The 16,527-nt window shown below is 32.8% G+C and overlaps 3 protein-coding genes across 3 annotated transcripts; 2 read left to right on the forward strand and 1 right to left on the reverse strand.

Annotated features, from left to right (window-relative positions):
* The first annotated feature begins 497 nt into the window (after positions 1-497).
* On the forward strand, positions 498-8,113 carry hay (ATP-dependent DNA helicase hay). The gene is made up of 14 exons (XM_088185673.1): positions 498-568; positions 849-918; positions 981-1,272; positions 1,962-2,156; positions 2,228-2,400; positions 2,470-2,791; positions 2,852-3,022; positions 3,783-4,003; positions 4,312-4,564; positions 4,656-4,812; positions 4,882-4,999; positions 7,510-7,652; positions 7,721-7,804; positions 7,874-8,113. Exons 2-14 carry the CDS (start codon positions 855-857, stop codon positions 8,063-8,065), a joined length of 2,385 nt encoding a protein of 794 aa, XP_088041799.1. The 5' UTR covers positions 498-568; positions 849-854; the 3' UTR covers positions 8,066-8,113.
* LOC148235088 (chromosome transmission fidelity protein 8 homolog) lies at positions 498-9,145 on the forward strand. The gene is made up of 2 exons (XM_088185674.1): positions 498-568; positions 8,686-9,145. Exons 1-2 carry the CDS (start codon positions 549-551, stop codon positions 9,086-9,088), a joined length of 423 nt encoding a protein of 140 aa, XP_088041800.1. The 5' UTR covers positions 498-548; the 3' UTR covers positions 9,089-9,145.
* Positions 9,146-11,715: 2,570 nt separating this feature from the next.
* Positions 11,716-16,013, reverse strand: Cdc27 (cell division cycle protein 27). The gene is made up of 4 exons (XM_088185980.1): positions 15,942-16,013; positions 15,790-15,865; positions 15,229-15,376; positions 11,716-15,116 (listed from the first exon to the last, which is right to left on the reverse strand). Exons 1-4 carry the CDS (start codon positions 15,963-15,965, stop codon positions 13,250-13,252), a joined length of 2,115 nt encoding a protein of 704 aa, XP_088042106.1. The 5' UTR covers positions 15,966-16,013; the 3' UTR covers positions 11,716-13,249.
* Positions 16,014-16,527: the final 514 nt, after the last annotated feature.

Below are 16,527 nucleotides of genomic sequence, written 5' to 3' on the forward strand. Positions count from 1 at the left end.
CGTGATTCACACGATGGAGTCAGATTCAAAATAGCTGACACAGACGCGGCTGTAGCACATCATCAAAGTAGCTGCAGAACAGCTTGCCGTCTTAAATTCTGGTTTATATTACCTTGTATTACCTCGCAGAAGCAAATTTTAATATAATAGCTAGAGCTAATAAAATCTTTAATTGAAACATAATACACAGTTACTTAATAAAAATATATTTCACCTATACAGTAATAAAAATTTAAAGTAATATTTTGTAAGTATTTGTTTTATTCCTCTTATCTCATTTATAAATATTTTAATTTATACTTTAAAATATTTTATATAATAAAATGTAGCACAATACATAAATAAAAAGTTAAATATTAAAAAAATAAAATTGTTTAATTAAATTTAACATATATTTAAAGAATCCAAATTTTTATCAGTTTTTATTCACTTTTATCGTAAGACGGTTTAATGGCCAATAAAATTGTTATTTAGATCATCGCCTTGTGAAAACTTCTGTCAGTCGACCACTAGTGAGTCAACGTTTGGTGCGTAGTTTCGTTCGCGGCATGCCGATAGCTGTTAAACTGTAAGAATCACCTTAAAACGCCTTAGAAACACACTAAAACTTAGAAAATTGTATGTCCACACTATTTCGCGTTATTTATGAGAATTATATTGTCATTATATTTTTTTATGTTTGTGTGAACATTTTTATTATCAAAGCAAATATTTTGCCGATACAAATTATTTAGAATAGGTAGGTTTATTTTTTTATTTAATTATAATTAGGATTTTTAATTATTTAATACGTATTATTTTTAATTGACCTAATACATTTTGTATGAAAGTTTGCATTTACATTTTAGTACATAATGGGACCACCTAAGCGAAGTAAAAAATACGATTCTTCTAAATCTTCAAACGAAGGTCGATTTGGTAAGTCGCATATTGTATTTTTATGCTATTTTATTGCACCTATTTGAATGTATTAATAATAGGAAAAAAGCGCCGAGCTGAAGATGAAGCCGCTCCTATCATAGTAGAAGATGATATCAACGAAGCCGACGGCGTTCCCGGTGCGGCTTCTAAGGATGTCGAAAAGAATGACGAACAGGTCCTAGAAGATGAGTTCGGAGCCAAAGATTACAGGATTCAGATGATATTGAAAACGGATCACTCCTCCAGGCCTCTATGGGTGGCTCCGAACGGTCACATATTTTTAGAATCTTTCTCACCCGTGTATAAGCACGCTCATGACTTTTTAATCGCTATATCGGAACCAGTGTGCAGGTAATTATAAAATAACCACATAGCTCTTTTGGGTTTAATTGATAAATACTATAAAATAATAATTTATAAGAGGGTCAATATTAAATTTATGTTTATGGTAACATTGCCTCTTTATGAAAATTGTCACAACACAAAATTAATATAGTCTTAAAAATGTACACAATAATAAAGCATCTTCATTTCGATTAGATTAAATATTAACAAGCGACTCTAAAATAATTTAAAAATATATTGAACTAAATATTGTCATGTAGTTCATAATAATATCATGAAATATTTTTTTTGTTTAAAACTCGTCAGATTATTCCAATTGTAAGAATCAATTTCATATCTACATATTTTACCTGCATCGTCTGAATCCTTTTATTTCCATTTACAAACGCAATTAAAGTTTTTACTGATACTTTTTCGAGCTCAAAGATGCAATATTACGTGACACTTAACATAAGAAGGAACACTTTCACATCCATAATCAAGGAATTAACATGTGACGCTCTTACTTAAAAAATTGCAGCGAATCTTTCAAATCTCTTCAATATAAAAATATTGATCATTTCCTGTTTTATATAAATATTACTAATTTTGGTTATGATTGTGTTCTTTCAAACCAACTGTATAGTTGAATTATAAGAATGATTGATTATATTTATTTTTATTTATAGTTTTAATGACAATATTGTATATTTTAGACCGGAGCATATCCATGAATATAAGCTAACGGCTTATAGTTTATACGCCGCTGTTTCAGTCGGACTTCAAACAGATGATATTATTGAATATTTACGTAGATTGAGCAAATGTACCGTACCTGACGGTATAATAGAGTTTATTAAGCTTTGTACTCTATCGTATGGAAAGATAAAGCTTGTTTTGAAACATAACAGGTGATAAATCTTAAGTTTGATTGACTATTTTTAAATGTAATCCATATAATATCAATTATTTTTTTACATAGATATTTCGTAGAGAGCCTCCATCCTGAAATATTGCAGAAGCTTTTAAAAGACCCTATTATTCAAGATTGTCGTTTACGACACATTGAAAATGAGGCTGATCCTGATGCTCTTATTAAAGACACATTGGATAAAAAGCCCGTTTCTAGTTTCGGAACGATCAAACCAAAAACAGGTTTTTATAATTTGTTATTTTTATTAAATCTATTGATTAGTTTTATTTATTAATTTTATAAAAAAATAGACGGCGATAAACCTGCTGATGGTACTATAGTTACTGCGGAAGCTGTACCAGAAGATATTACAAATTTATATGAAAAGTTAGATCAAGAGGACGAAGAAGCCGAAGAGTCGATCAGTAACACTGTATCGTTTGAAGTCAATCCCGAAAAGATTGAAGTCATTCAAAAGAGATGCATAGAATTGGAACATCCTTTATTGGCTGAATACGATTTTCGAAACGATACTGTGAACCCTGATATTAATATTGATTTAAAACCGATGGCTGTTTTGAGACCGTATCAGGAGAAAAGTCTCAGAAAGATGTTCGGTAATGGAAGAGCTAGGTAAATATTAAAATTTAAAGTGATTTTATTTTTAAATTATTATAATAAATTTTTTTTTAGATCTGGTGTTATTGTGTTACCGTGCGGAGCTGGAAAATCTTTAGTTGGAGTGACTGCTTGTTGTACTATTCGCAAACGAGCTCTTGTGTTATGTAATTCAGGCGTTTCCGTCGAACAGTGGAAGCAGCAGTTTAAAATGTGGTCCACTGCCGATGATAGCATGATCTGCAGGTATATATGGCTCGTATTTTTCACATCAGAATTTATATAAAAAAGTCAGAAAAAATATTAGAATTTATGTTAATTGCTCGGAATTTATATTAAATGGTTAGAATTATTTTGACAAATAGTCAGAATCATTTTTTCAGTCAGTATTTATCAGTTCATTGGTTCCTGCTTCGTTCAGCGCTCTGAATACCTTCGCGTCCTACATACAATTAAATAGATTCGTTGAGAGTTATTCATAGGGTGTTCACTGTTCTGACTAATGCTCCATCGCTGATACTCGCTTGCGCCTAACATGTCCAACAGTTTAGGTGCGAGCTAGATATTTTATAAGATATTTCTAAAATAAATAATTTATTGCCCATTTAAAAAAAACATAAATGGGCAATAAAATATTTTTTTTAATTCACATGATTGTCCTATATTTTAATTCTAATCGTTCTATATTTTTATTCTTACCATTTGATATTTATTCTGACCCTGAATAATATAATTATGACCAGGCTGTTAATAAAATTCTGACTTAGATTTGATTTTTTTTCTGACTTAAAGTTGATTTAAACTCCCTTTATTTATTTTTAAATTTAATTACCACAAACCTCATGAACGAGTTTTTTATTCCAATGTCATAAAAGTCTCTTCAATAGCCTAATTTGTTAACTTTTTAGTATATAATATATAATACTAATATTCAATTTTTATTAAGTAAAGCAACTTATAGATAACTTTATAATAAAGGAATTATTTAAATATGTAATTTTTCTAGATTTACGTCAGAAGCCAAAGATAAACCTGTGGGTTGCAGTGTGCTGGTAACGACTTATTCAATGATAACGCACACTCAGCGTCGTAGTTGGGAAGCCGATCAAACGATGAAGTGGTTGAAAGGTCAAGAATGGGGACTTTTACTGCTTGATGAAGTACACACGATTCCGGCGAAGATGTTCAGACGAGTCTTGACAATTGTTCATTCACATTGCAAATTAGGTAAATATATAAAAATGATCATTTACTCGGTCGTTGTGCTCATGCTTGAGCTTCGTTCAAACATGAACACATCATTGAGAGCCATATTTTGTGTCTCTCAGTCTATTGTATCTGCAACATACGGCGCCAACACCACCTCTCAAAGTACTTGTGCATGTTTTTATCTTTCGCTTTCATAGTCTAAGAATTAGCCATTCAGATTTCCTCTTCACGTCCATTCTTCTACAGTGGATAATTTTTATCCTCTTACTACCATGCCTTCTGATATTTTTTCTTCATTATATTGAAACATAAATGTATTTTTATAGGCTTGACGGCAACTTTGCTTCGAGAAGATGACAAAATTGCCGACTTGAATTTCCTGATCGGTCCCAAGTTGTACGAAGCCAATTGGTTGGAGTTGCAGAAGCGAGGGTATATCGCACGAGTGCAGTGCGCCGAAGTTTGGTGTCCAATGGCACCCGAGTTTTATCGAGAGTATTTATTGTGTCGAACTGCTCGCCGTATGCTTCTCTACGTCATGAATCCTTCGAAATTCAGAGCTTGCCAGTTTTTGATCAAGTATGATCGACTTTCTCTATTTTAAACTTATATAGGATTAAGGCTTTTTAATAAAAAATAACTACCCTTTAATTTGCTATTATTTTTATAGGTATCATGAACGAAGAGGCGATAAAACGATCGTCTTCTCAGATAACGTATTCGCTTTGAAGCATTATGCCGTCAAGTTGAACAAACCGTTCATTTATGGTCCGACTTCTCAGGGTGAACGTATACAGATCTTACAGAATTTCAAATTCAATCATAAAGTATGACACAATAAATATCTAATTATAGAATGTTTATCAAATTTCATAAATTCAACTTTATTTTTCTAGGTAAATACAATTTTCGTCAGTAAAGTCGCTGACACCAGTTTTGATTTACCTGAAGCTAACGTGCTGATTCAGATATCTTCACATGGTGGTTCTCGTCGTCAAGAAGCTCAGAGATTGGGTAATTATTGTCTAATACTATTTTATTATGTAGGGTGTGTTAACATGTCATAGATATCAAATATGTACATAATCAAGATCCATCATCTTGAATCATTCCATTATTTCTTCCGTTCAACTGTATATAAAAGTATATTCAGGGCCGTCGAGAGCAAACACGGGCCCTGGGAAAACAACGATTCCGGGCCTCATGACGAAAATGGCACTTTATAATTTTTTTAGCATTGTAATATAATCTCTTGAATAAATAATAATAGGTACGAGTTAACCCTTTCTATGCTACAAATAAATATAAAAATTAGCCACCATTGCGACATATTTTCTGAAATCATATTTTATGCGAAATATTTTAATTAGGCATTAAAAATTATTAAAAATATTTACTCATAATATTTATCTGATAATTAGTCGTGTTTTCTTTGCTGTTCAGTGTTTCCATATAGTGAATTTACAGTCAAAACAATAAAATCGTGTCATGGCGGTGAAAGCGCTCGATTATCAAGCGTTTATATTAGGACTTTGTATAACAATATTACGAGAATCGAATAGAGTACGTCTAAACCAAATTTTGACCAATAGGAAAGCGCAAAAAACAATTATCCCTTCTCAGAAGTCAAAAATCCACGTCAAAAGCAATAAAATCATGATCGCGCCAACACAATTTAATTGCTTTTGACGTGGATTTTTGCCATCTGAGAAGTGATAATTGTTTTTGCGCTCCTATTGACCAAAATTCTGTTTGAATATACTTTGGTTAGCCCTCTTATATTAGAAGTCCATAGTAATATCAGTAAGGATAGCTATTATATTCTTAAAACATAATGTAATATCGAAATGCATACACACTATGGACCAATATGTGAGATACAATGTCTATCGGTACTTGTTCTTCCGATTATTTTCCCCTGAGAAATGAATTGGCTTAGCTTATATTTTAGACTTGACCTAATAAAAGTTCTAAAACTATAATCAGTTTCAGAACTTTCATTAGGTTAGATTTGGCTTTGTGACAGCAAATAGACGTTTCGCGACTGTCAAATTGAGTTTCATAGACATTTTAGAGCAGATTAGCAATTAAAACAATTTAAGTATTTGATCTGAAAATTCAGATCGAATACCTAAATTTACTGCTACTAATTTACATCCGTTGAATATTTCCTCTCATGTCTAATATTTTTTAAAAACAAATTTTGACACAAACCGAGCCGCATCAAAATACTACAATCTGTCCCTTTGAATAATAATGTTTATTGTGAGACTACTACCTAGAAAGTGGGTGCTTTTGAAGGCAATGTTCTGCTCCTTTTATTTCTTGTATATATAAAAAGGGCTGAAGAAACTTACACCTGTAATACATCAGTACATACATCTCAAACAATTTTAGTTTAATTCAGATTCATTATTTGAGGTAAATTTTTACTTTTTTAATAAATATATTCTTGCTATGATCTTTTCCCCTTTCGGCAGGCCTGGGTGTATTAACAATATCTTAAATTGAAAAGAATATATTTCATCAAAAACAGATAACGATATATTTATGAAGGGCATTCATGACATGAACTCAAATGTTCTTATTATATTTTTACGGATTAAATTCACAAATACAAAAGTTTACAGTATTGTAATTATATTTTATTGATTTGAATTTCTTTACATACCTCACAACAATTAATTATAAAAACTTTAAAAAAGTCAATAGGTTATATTTATAAAGGTGACCAGACGTCCTCTTTAAGGATGATTGTCCTTCTTCATCCTCCTCAAACAAAATGTATTTTATTTAGCTTCCAAAGCATCCCTAAATGAACAAAAGTTTCCAAAATGACCTAGCTCCCACCGCAATTTGTCCTCAAACAAAAATTTTCGAAATGATTTTTTTAAGCTTCCGTAGCAATTTGTCCTCCTCTAACAAAAAATTCTGAGATGCCCTTTTTATTTTTAGTCTTTTAATGTTTTCAAAATCTTATCACCTTAGCTTTACGCAATACACTTTAAAATAAATTTAGCTGTAAAGCCAAAATATTGGTTTCCCATTATCTACGTTAGTCCAACTAAAGCCAATTATTTGTTTTCAATAAGTGTTTATTTAAAAGAAAAACAAATAATTTAATTAAAAAAATATTGTAACTATTTATGACTAAAATGTCAATTTAGATGAAAATTAAAATAAGTATCTAGAAACAATTTTAAAAATCATTTAAGTTAAATACTACTTCAAACGCAGACAGATTCCAAGAATAGTTATATTAATCTCAGTTAAATTAAAACAACAAATCAAAGATGAGTTTTCACATAATCAGATATTATGTCGAATTTGATTGTTTCTATTATTCCATAATCCAATTGATTTCTATTTAGATTTTATCAAAGTTTAAGGCTTATATTCAATAAAAAAATATTTTCTTTAAAAGTAAATAATTTTGACATTTCTGACCGATTCTAAATGTCACATTTATCTATAGTTTATCTTGTCAGCTGAATTGATTTATAATATTTTTCTATTTATTTTAGGTCGTATATTAAGAGCAAAGAAAAATGCTATAGCTGAAGAATACAACGCTTTCTTTTACACGTTGGTTTCGCAAGACACTATGGAAATGTCTTACAGTAGGAAACGACAACGGTTTCTTGTTAATCAAGGATACAGTTATAAAGTGTGTTATCAAACAATTTAAATTTATTTTATTAATTAACATGTATAATCATGTAAGTTACATTTAAGGTCATCACAGAATTACGTGGAATGGACACAGAAACCGATATGATGTACGGAACTAGAGAAGAACAAGGGCAACTTTTGCAGCAGGTATATTGTAAATTTAAATATATAGAAATCTTGAACATATAAATAATAATGTAACTAAATATTTATAAGGTTCTCGCTGCATCCGACGTAGATTGTGAAGATGAACGTATTGCCGGAGAAGGACTCATGCCTGGGGCCGTTAGGCGCCCCGGTAACATGGCGTCAATGTCCGGAGCTGATGATGCAGTATATTACGAATATAAAAAACCTTCATCGTCAACAGCCAATAAGCATCCGCTTTTCAAGAAATTCAGATGTTGATCTAATTATTATGTTTTTGTATTTAATTTAATAAATATTATTATGAACTAATACATGATTTTATTCCCCACGCGACGGTCGTAAAGAGTCGGGCGAACCTGCGATTTCGGGCGCCAATCGTGATTAATCGCTTACTTATTAATAAGTGATCCAGAGGCCGATCATAATTAGCACAAGTAATTATTTGAATACGTTATTAAAGTTTATTGTGCTGCGTCTATGAATGTTTTTACTATACGAAAAAAAATATTGTAATATGATTTTTTTCAGAAAAATAGATCAAAGCAGTTGTCAAATCCATACTCCAGAAATCTTGAAACTTCATTTCATTACCCATGAATGACCAACTGAAATTAAATATATTTTTTTACATATGCGTGCAGTAGCGCCAAACTTTTTTTTAAATAATATTTTATTGCTTCATTGTTTTTTAATATTATAAAAATCTTTTTATGTTGTTAATCTTCCCATGACAATGAAATTTATATTGCACATAAATTATTTCAATACCGAAGTAAACTATTTTTGTTGCAATTAAATGCTACAGAATTATATATGCATTATACAAACATAATTTTGTCATTAGGAAATTAAAAAATAAACGTTTTGTTTCTATTTAGAGAAAATCCTGGAGAGGCTGTTCCAGAATGGGCAATAATCGAATTGCAGGGCGATCTTCAAACTCGAGACGAAAGGATGTGGGATGGAGAATTTGTTGGGGATTTGCATTACACGAGCGGAGGACAGCCAATTCTCATTATAGGACATCACATTCTTCAAGGCAAGGAAACTAATATGGAGAAGCCGTTTGCAGTTCTTGAGAAGAAGATCAACGATGAAGACTCCAAGATGAAATCTCAAACAAGTCAAATGGATAGAAGTGCATTTGATTCAACGTTTGCCGTCGAGCATAGAGACTCATCGGGAACTGAATATCATGTCAAAGCTATTGTCAAGAAGAAGCTAATCTTTAAAATTAGACCCAAACCGATCATCTCCAATGTTATGAATGCACTTCAGTGAAATATATTATATTATACAACAATTTTATTATACAGTACAAATATAAACTTTTATTAATTAAATATTTTTTTATTATGAATGATCACTTTTATATGTAGTTTCCATATCGATTAATGTAAGCTTTCTAGCACTTGATGCACGGATACTAATAAAAAAAGTGCGCAGTACTGTACCATCTGCAGCATCACTTCATCAGACTTTAACCCCTTTTCCCTTCATCCCTCGTTGACCGTTCCTAAAAGGTGTATATCACATAAAGTAGAGCTCAAACAGATATTGGATCATTGCAACTGTTAAACTGACAGTATAGGACTGAGTATTTCATGTTGCAACAATTTACGTCGATTTAATTAGCTTGCAGGTCATAAAAAATATGCGTAATTCAAGTTTTTTATGTTAGCAGAACTGCAAATCAGACAGCTGTCAATAATTACGCATGTTGAAAGTGTCAAATGTTAATTTGCAACAACACATTTACGATATGGATCGTCTAATCACCGCTCAACACGTTAAAATTGTTCTATAGTAATAACAATTTTGTATGAACTGCGTATCGAAATTTACGGGAAGATTGTGGTCAATTTCATCATCCTACAGAGCGAACAATTCGCTGTGTAGTAAAAATTTTTTAAGAGAGTTGAAGTATTGGAGATAGTGTAAGGCCTATGCATCATTGTGTCGCCTGTTCAGTCGAGAATATTGCTGCTGTAAGTAGAAGTGTGGCCGAAGACCCGGAATTGTAGATTCGTCGGTGTTTGTAGCTTTTTGGCTTTTCTTATGGTTCCCTTGGCACATTTTGTATCTGGATTTACACTTACACCGTATAAAATTCAGATAACACAAGAATTGAAGCCCATAGAGCACAAACAGCGAAGAATTTACACAGATTGGGTGTTAGAGTAGCAGGAAATTGCTGCTTATTTTACAAAAAAAATCTTAATTGTTAGAGGCACATTTCCACCTCTCTAGGTATGTTAATAAGCAAAATTGCTTATTAACAAACCAGCGCATTATGGTCAGGTTTATTGCTTTTGACTTCTGAGAAGTGATAATTGTTTTTGCGTCCATCTATTGACTAAAATTCGGTTTTAATATACTTTGACTAACACATATCAGAAGTCCGTAGTAATATCGATAAGGATAGCTATAATATTTTTAAAACGTTGTGTAATATCGGAGTGCAGACAAACTATGGAGTAATATGCGAGATACGACGTCTGTCAGTATTTCTTCTTATGCTTATTTTTCCTTGAGAGATGAGTCGTCTTAGTTTGTATTTTGGTCTTGACCTAATGAAAGTTCTGAAACTATAATTATTTTTGGAGCTTTAACTAGGTTAGGTTTGGGTTTGAACGGCAAATGGACGTTTCAAAACTATCAAATTGAGTTTCTTAGACATTTTAGAACAGCATATAATTTCACTAGCGCCTATCAGTGAATTTATATTTTCACTAGTAAAGTCCAAATACATTTTTACCAGTCGATATATATTAATACTAGCGAAAATATTAATTCACTGTAACATTTATACACCGCATGTTAATAAAGTATGTAAATCAATATATTACTACTTATGGAAAAGTTTAAATTATATAATTTTACTAGCACCTGCCAGATAAATTTTATTTTCACTAGTAAAAATATATGTTTACCGTTTTTTTTAGGGATAACCCAAAAATTTCTGGTTTAGTATCAGGGACGTCATTTCATATAAATATTTCTGTTTCATTAAGATTCATAGTATTTAATTGAATAACATGCATTTTTCTGCTTTTCATAAAGTTCATTGATCGTTAAACGCCTATCAAAATAATGACAACAGAAGGTCTTCATCATGAACTTTACTTCTTAACATCATTGCATAAACAGGAACAAGTTGGAGATGAATCTCATTAGCAGTTTCTCATTCTGTATAAAAAAAATTAACCTTGCAGTCATTAGACGGGATTAGTAATTTACACAACGTTGCTGGAACTGAGGCCTTGAAACCTAGTACTGTCTGAATAGTTCTCGTACATAAGTAGATAGGGTTAGGCATGCTAAATAAAATGATGTATTTATTTAATGAAATCGAAACACTTTATTATAGACAACAGCACGGCGTACAACTAAATGTTTCAGATATATACAAGTTATTTTGGGTATTATATTATATTCATCATAAATAGTTTTACATTTAAGAACACTTATCATGCTTTAAGAGTGAATTGTTTCGTTAGTTAAATATTGAAGACTAGCTTCGCACCAAATTTTCCGATTTTAACATTATACATTTCATTTCGTTACGAATAAAAAAACATTCCTATAGTTATAAAGTTTGATCATCACTCCGTCATGATTTAGACACGTTGAATGTGTAAGTCAAATTATAAATAACGACAGAGAATCTTTGATTTTATTGGTTAGATACAAGTTAAACATATATTAATCTGATCTTTCTTTAAATATTTATATAAAATAATAAAAAGTATTCTCATTTCGTATCTTTCTTCAAAGACATTCATCTATTATTATCATCGTAATTTAACGATTGAGTATCAATCAAGAATAAATAAGACATTAAAAAATCTCGTTCAGGATATTTATATACATTTACAGACATCTTAGGATACGTATTAAAAAACAAATAACTAAAAACGTTTGATTTATTATAAGATTGGCAAAGTTTTTGACATGTTATCTCATGAGATCTAAAATTTTATTAAATTCCAATATTTTATTATAATGACCAGACATGTACATAATAAAAAAAAATGAGCGAGTAATTTCTAGTTGGAAAAATTAAATTACTAACCATGCTAAAAACTAAATAAATCTTCTCATGTGCAACAATCGATTAAAAAAAATATACATTAACATAATTAAATATTGCACTTGATGATTACGACAAAAGTGAACAACGCCATGCAATTACTCGCAAACTATAAACAGAACAGGATTAAATTACTTTACAATTGTGCTATTAAAAAAGAATGGAAATTTGTGATATTGTATCAATATATCCAAATTATGCATATATAACCCTATATTACACTTATTATCCTAGTTTACATTTAAAGCGGGTATTTGAAACAATTTAACACAACACTATATGTATTTATACCATATTTGGAATGAATGCGTCGGTTATATATATATATGTATATATCGCAGAGGAACTGATACGCTTCACTATATAATTTTATTAAGATCTGTCTAACCTTTGTCGACCCCTCGAGTCTACTATATTTTTTAAATTTTATATGGACAAAAAATTATAAGCTATGACCTGACTATAGATACGTTGCTCAAAGAGTTATTGAACTTGAAAATAATTGTGTCAATATGCTGCAGCTTTAAGAATTGGTTACCTTTTGCATCATTTTATTTTTATGAGATCTGATAACTGATAATAAAATTATTCAATATAATCGAAGACACGAAGAAGAAACAATGTAAAAAGTTTGATCCAATGATTTTTCATTACATTATTTTTTTCATAATTAAATATTTTGCAATACTTTTATTTTGACAAAATACTTAAAAATGTTATTATAGATTACGATGCATGGTTTTAAAGCTGTGTTTTAAATTACAATCATAGATTTTTTAATAATAGGTAGCTATAAAAAAATGCATATATTTTATTTACAAAATTATATTTTTTGCTAAAGTGCTTAATGCAGTCAATTTTATCATCTAACACAACTGACGTGACTAATAAATTTTTCATTACAGTATCAATAAGATTGACTATAACAAAAAAAACTACATGCTATCGAAAATAAATTTCTAGCACATTTTTTAAATCTATAATTGTAATAACGAGCCCAAAACTCAGCTTTAAATTCATAAAATATTTACGATGCATCCTAATTAATAAAAAAAATAGCATACATACATAATTTCATACAAGTAGCCCAAGTACAAAATAAGCTAAAATAGACCCGAGCGACAGACGAAGGTTAACCTGCTCGGATGGATGCACAGCGCAAAGATATGTAATCATATAATCCATTTTTTTTTTTAATTTTTATCTATGATAATACACAATACATAATATATACAACATAAATTAAACTCTTACACGCCGCTCACAGTCTGATTTTATATTTATTTTTTGATCTACGTATATATATTAAAGTTATATTTCTTCAGCCAATTTATTACTAAACAGAGCAGCTACAACACGGAGTCTGGAGGGTTTTCGGCTCGAGCCGGATCGAACGCCTCCTTTATGTGTCCGCTGGTGCCTTTCGGATCCAAGTCCGTCGCCCAGCTGAAGTGCATCAGAGCGAGATCGGAATTACCTAATTTATTATGTACTTTCCCTAGCAGGTAATACACTAGAGACTCCTTCGGCACCAAGTCTTTTAACTCTTCGAGCTCTACTAAGGCTTCTCGCAGCTGCCCGGCCGAGAATAATACTGAAGCTTTGTGAAAGCGGCACAGCGGATTCGTCGGATTTATCGTGACGGCGCGTTCTAACATCTCCAACGCTTCCTTCGTCTGTCCTAAAGCTATCATCACGACACCTAAATGGCAACATAATACACTCGATTCCGGGTGTATATCCAAAGCTCGTTTGAAATGAACGGCGGCGTCTTTGAAACGCTCTTGTTTAGAGAACACCGTAGCGATGCCGAACCATGCGTTGTAATGGCGCGGATCTAGACGCACCGCGGTCCTGAAGCAAGACAGCGCTTTATCGGTTTCTTCGGTGGCTACGTATTCGTGACCTAATAAAGTGTGAGCGTACGGCCTATCCGGTCGCAACTGAGCGGCCCGCCTGAAGAACCTGACTGCCGTATCGTGTTCTTTGTGAAGCGAAAAGCAATTACCGGCTACGGTCCACGCGATCGTGCATTGCCGATCTCGTTTGACTAGCTCCCGAGCCAGAGCGGACAGTTCGACTTCTTTTTGTAAATGCCATAAGCAAGTGCTATATATATCGAGGTATTCTGTTCTCAACGGTTGAGCCGCTCGCACCACGGCAAAGTGCCTAGCTGCCGCTTCGTACTCGGCTAATTCGTGATGCGCTATCGCTAACAGTGACTGAACCCACGGAGAGTTATACTGACGCGGGGGTAGTTCTTGTAATAAAACTAAAGCTTTCCGACATTCCAGACCGGCGAGGCGAAGATAAGCTTCGCCGATGGCGCGCAGCAGGGTCATGAGACCTTCGGAACTCTGACGAGCGGCTTGCTGCGCCGTATTACCTATAGTCATCGTTTGTGTAGTCGTCGTTTCGCGCATTCGACCTTCAGTCACTTCTATGCTAGCTTTGTTCAAATTGACTTTTGTCAAGCGTTGCTTGTTTTTACGCGACGGGCTCTTCGGAGCGGCGATTTTCCTATTTGGTGATTTATTATTTTCTTTTACCGAATAGTTATTGCAAAATATACGCGAAGATCGACGCACGTTTTGAGTTGGCGTCGTGTGAGTCTGTCGCGGCGTAGAGCTGAAAACTTTCAAGCCTACTTGACTTCGTATCGTATTCATTAACTTTGGTAAAGCTTTTTGCTCGTTGGCGTCCGTCAGCGTCGGAGTGTAATTGAGAGGAGTCTCATCTAACGGTAAGATGCCAAACGAAGGCGAAAACGGAGAGATAGCGGTCGTTCCGAATACACTCCGCAGCCGGCCGGTAGGAACTACGCTCTCGGGAGTCATTCCTCCGATAAGCGGAGGATTCGCAATGGGAAGATTGTTGTTAGGCGTTATCTTGACACTATTACTAAAAGGAGGATTGGTCGTTATGAGATCCGCCGCTGTAGTCACGGCCGGATTGTGTCCTAAACAAGCCGAAAGATTTTTCACATTAGACAACTGGAAAATATCATCGGCGTTTACTTTTCTTCCCAGATGGCACAACCGAGCGAACGAATCCCAGAGAAAGGGATTCAAATGGAGCGATTTTAGCAATAAATCGCTCGCCTTTTCTCTTCGTTCGGTATTACAATAGACTTGTGCTAGCAACTGCAGCGCAAACGGAGAAATATCTCCGAATTCCGTTTCGGCTCCAGATAACGCAACTTCTGCATCGCTCAATCTAAAATAAATACTCAATTATAGACATTGTGTTACGTATCATTGACTTGTCTATTGCAAAAGTGCAGCTAAGTGATATATGCAACTTTCACAGAAAAAATATAAAAACATACTTCTTTAACTCGACGGCGCATTTCGCAAGTAAAAATTTTGCATTTGGAGTTGTAGGAGACGCATTGTTCAATAACCAAAACGCTTCATTGACTCTACCGGCTCTGTAGTAACACGTTCCTAATAAAAAGACGCTCTCTTCCGATGAAACTGGAAATTAAAAAATTATTAAATATCTAAAAAAAATATAGAAATAATTAAGCACAACAAAAAAATAAGATAAATTCAATTCTGTTAACTCATCAGGGCATTGAGAAATAATTTCATCAGCGATCACTATATAATATAGATTGTTTGATGACTAATATTTTGTATTTCTATTTCAAATATAAATCAATGTACAAAACAAACATATTTCACTCCATCTAAGATGATTTTTATTGATATTTTTAATGAACATCTAAATTTTTGCTGTTATACTTGTAAAAATTATAAGAAAATGACATTTGACTTGAATTCGCATTAATCAATTTAAGTCATCTGTCACTCGATTGATTAGTTAACGATGAATATCGTTCTAGCTGATGTGCAGACGGTAATGTCGAATTGTAAACAATACTAACGTTCGGCGTAGAGTCTCTCGGCCAGAAAGACTGCATCAGCGTAGGCATACTGGTTGAGACAGTGCCAGATGGCGGCCTGGAAATATTAATTCGGTTTTATCGACCGTCGCGTTGTTAAGAATGAAGCCAGAGCTTCGAAATTAGTGGCTCACCTGCACAGGCTCTTGCACCAGCATGCTGTCACCTGGGAGACGACCCTCCGCTGGACGGTGTTGCCGTACTTCGCTTTGCTCGCGGTGTTGCCACTAAGCGAGCTCGTTAATTTCAAAATTTAAAACCGTTATCGTGCATGTCGGCCCTGACTGCTCATTTTTGCCAGAGGGAAGCGAAGAATGTTCTATTTCTGAGAAATTAACCTTCGACTTGAACAAAAACGCAGTTCTTAGTCTTTTTGCAAAGAAACACGTATTCTGTTAATAAACTAAGATTATTTTTACAGAAACTTATATCTTTTACCAATCAATGCTTAAATATTTTTACTTGATTTACAAAATACATGTTTATACGTCGTTTAACCTTTCCCTTAATGTGCCAAATAAATCCGTGCGTTACTGTGCTGTGTAATCAATACACATGCAGTGATTAGTGATTTAAAACCGGAATATTCATAAATATCGCTTACATTATTCATAATTGAGGTCAACCTGTATTAATAAGTGAAATTTATTATCTGAAAATAAAAAAAATATTGACTGAACAGCACACACAGACGAATAAACAGATTTGAATGAAAGTCCG

The sequence above is a fragment of the Plectrocnemia conspersa genome, unplaced genomic scaffold, assembly GCF_051122295.1.
Source record: "Plectrocnemia conspersa isolate PC_06_02 unplaced genomic scaffold, ASM5112229v1 ptg000005l, whole genome shotgun sequence".
Lineage (NCBI taxonomy): Eukaryota > Metazoa > Arthropoda > Insecta > Trichoptera > Polycentropodidae > Plectrocnemia > Plectrocnemia conspersa.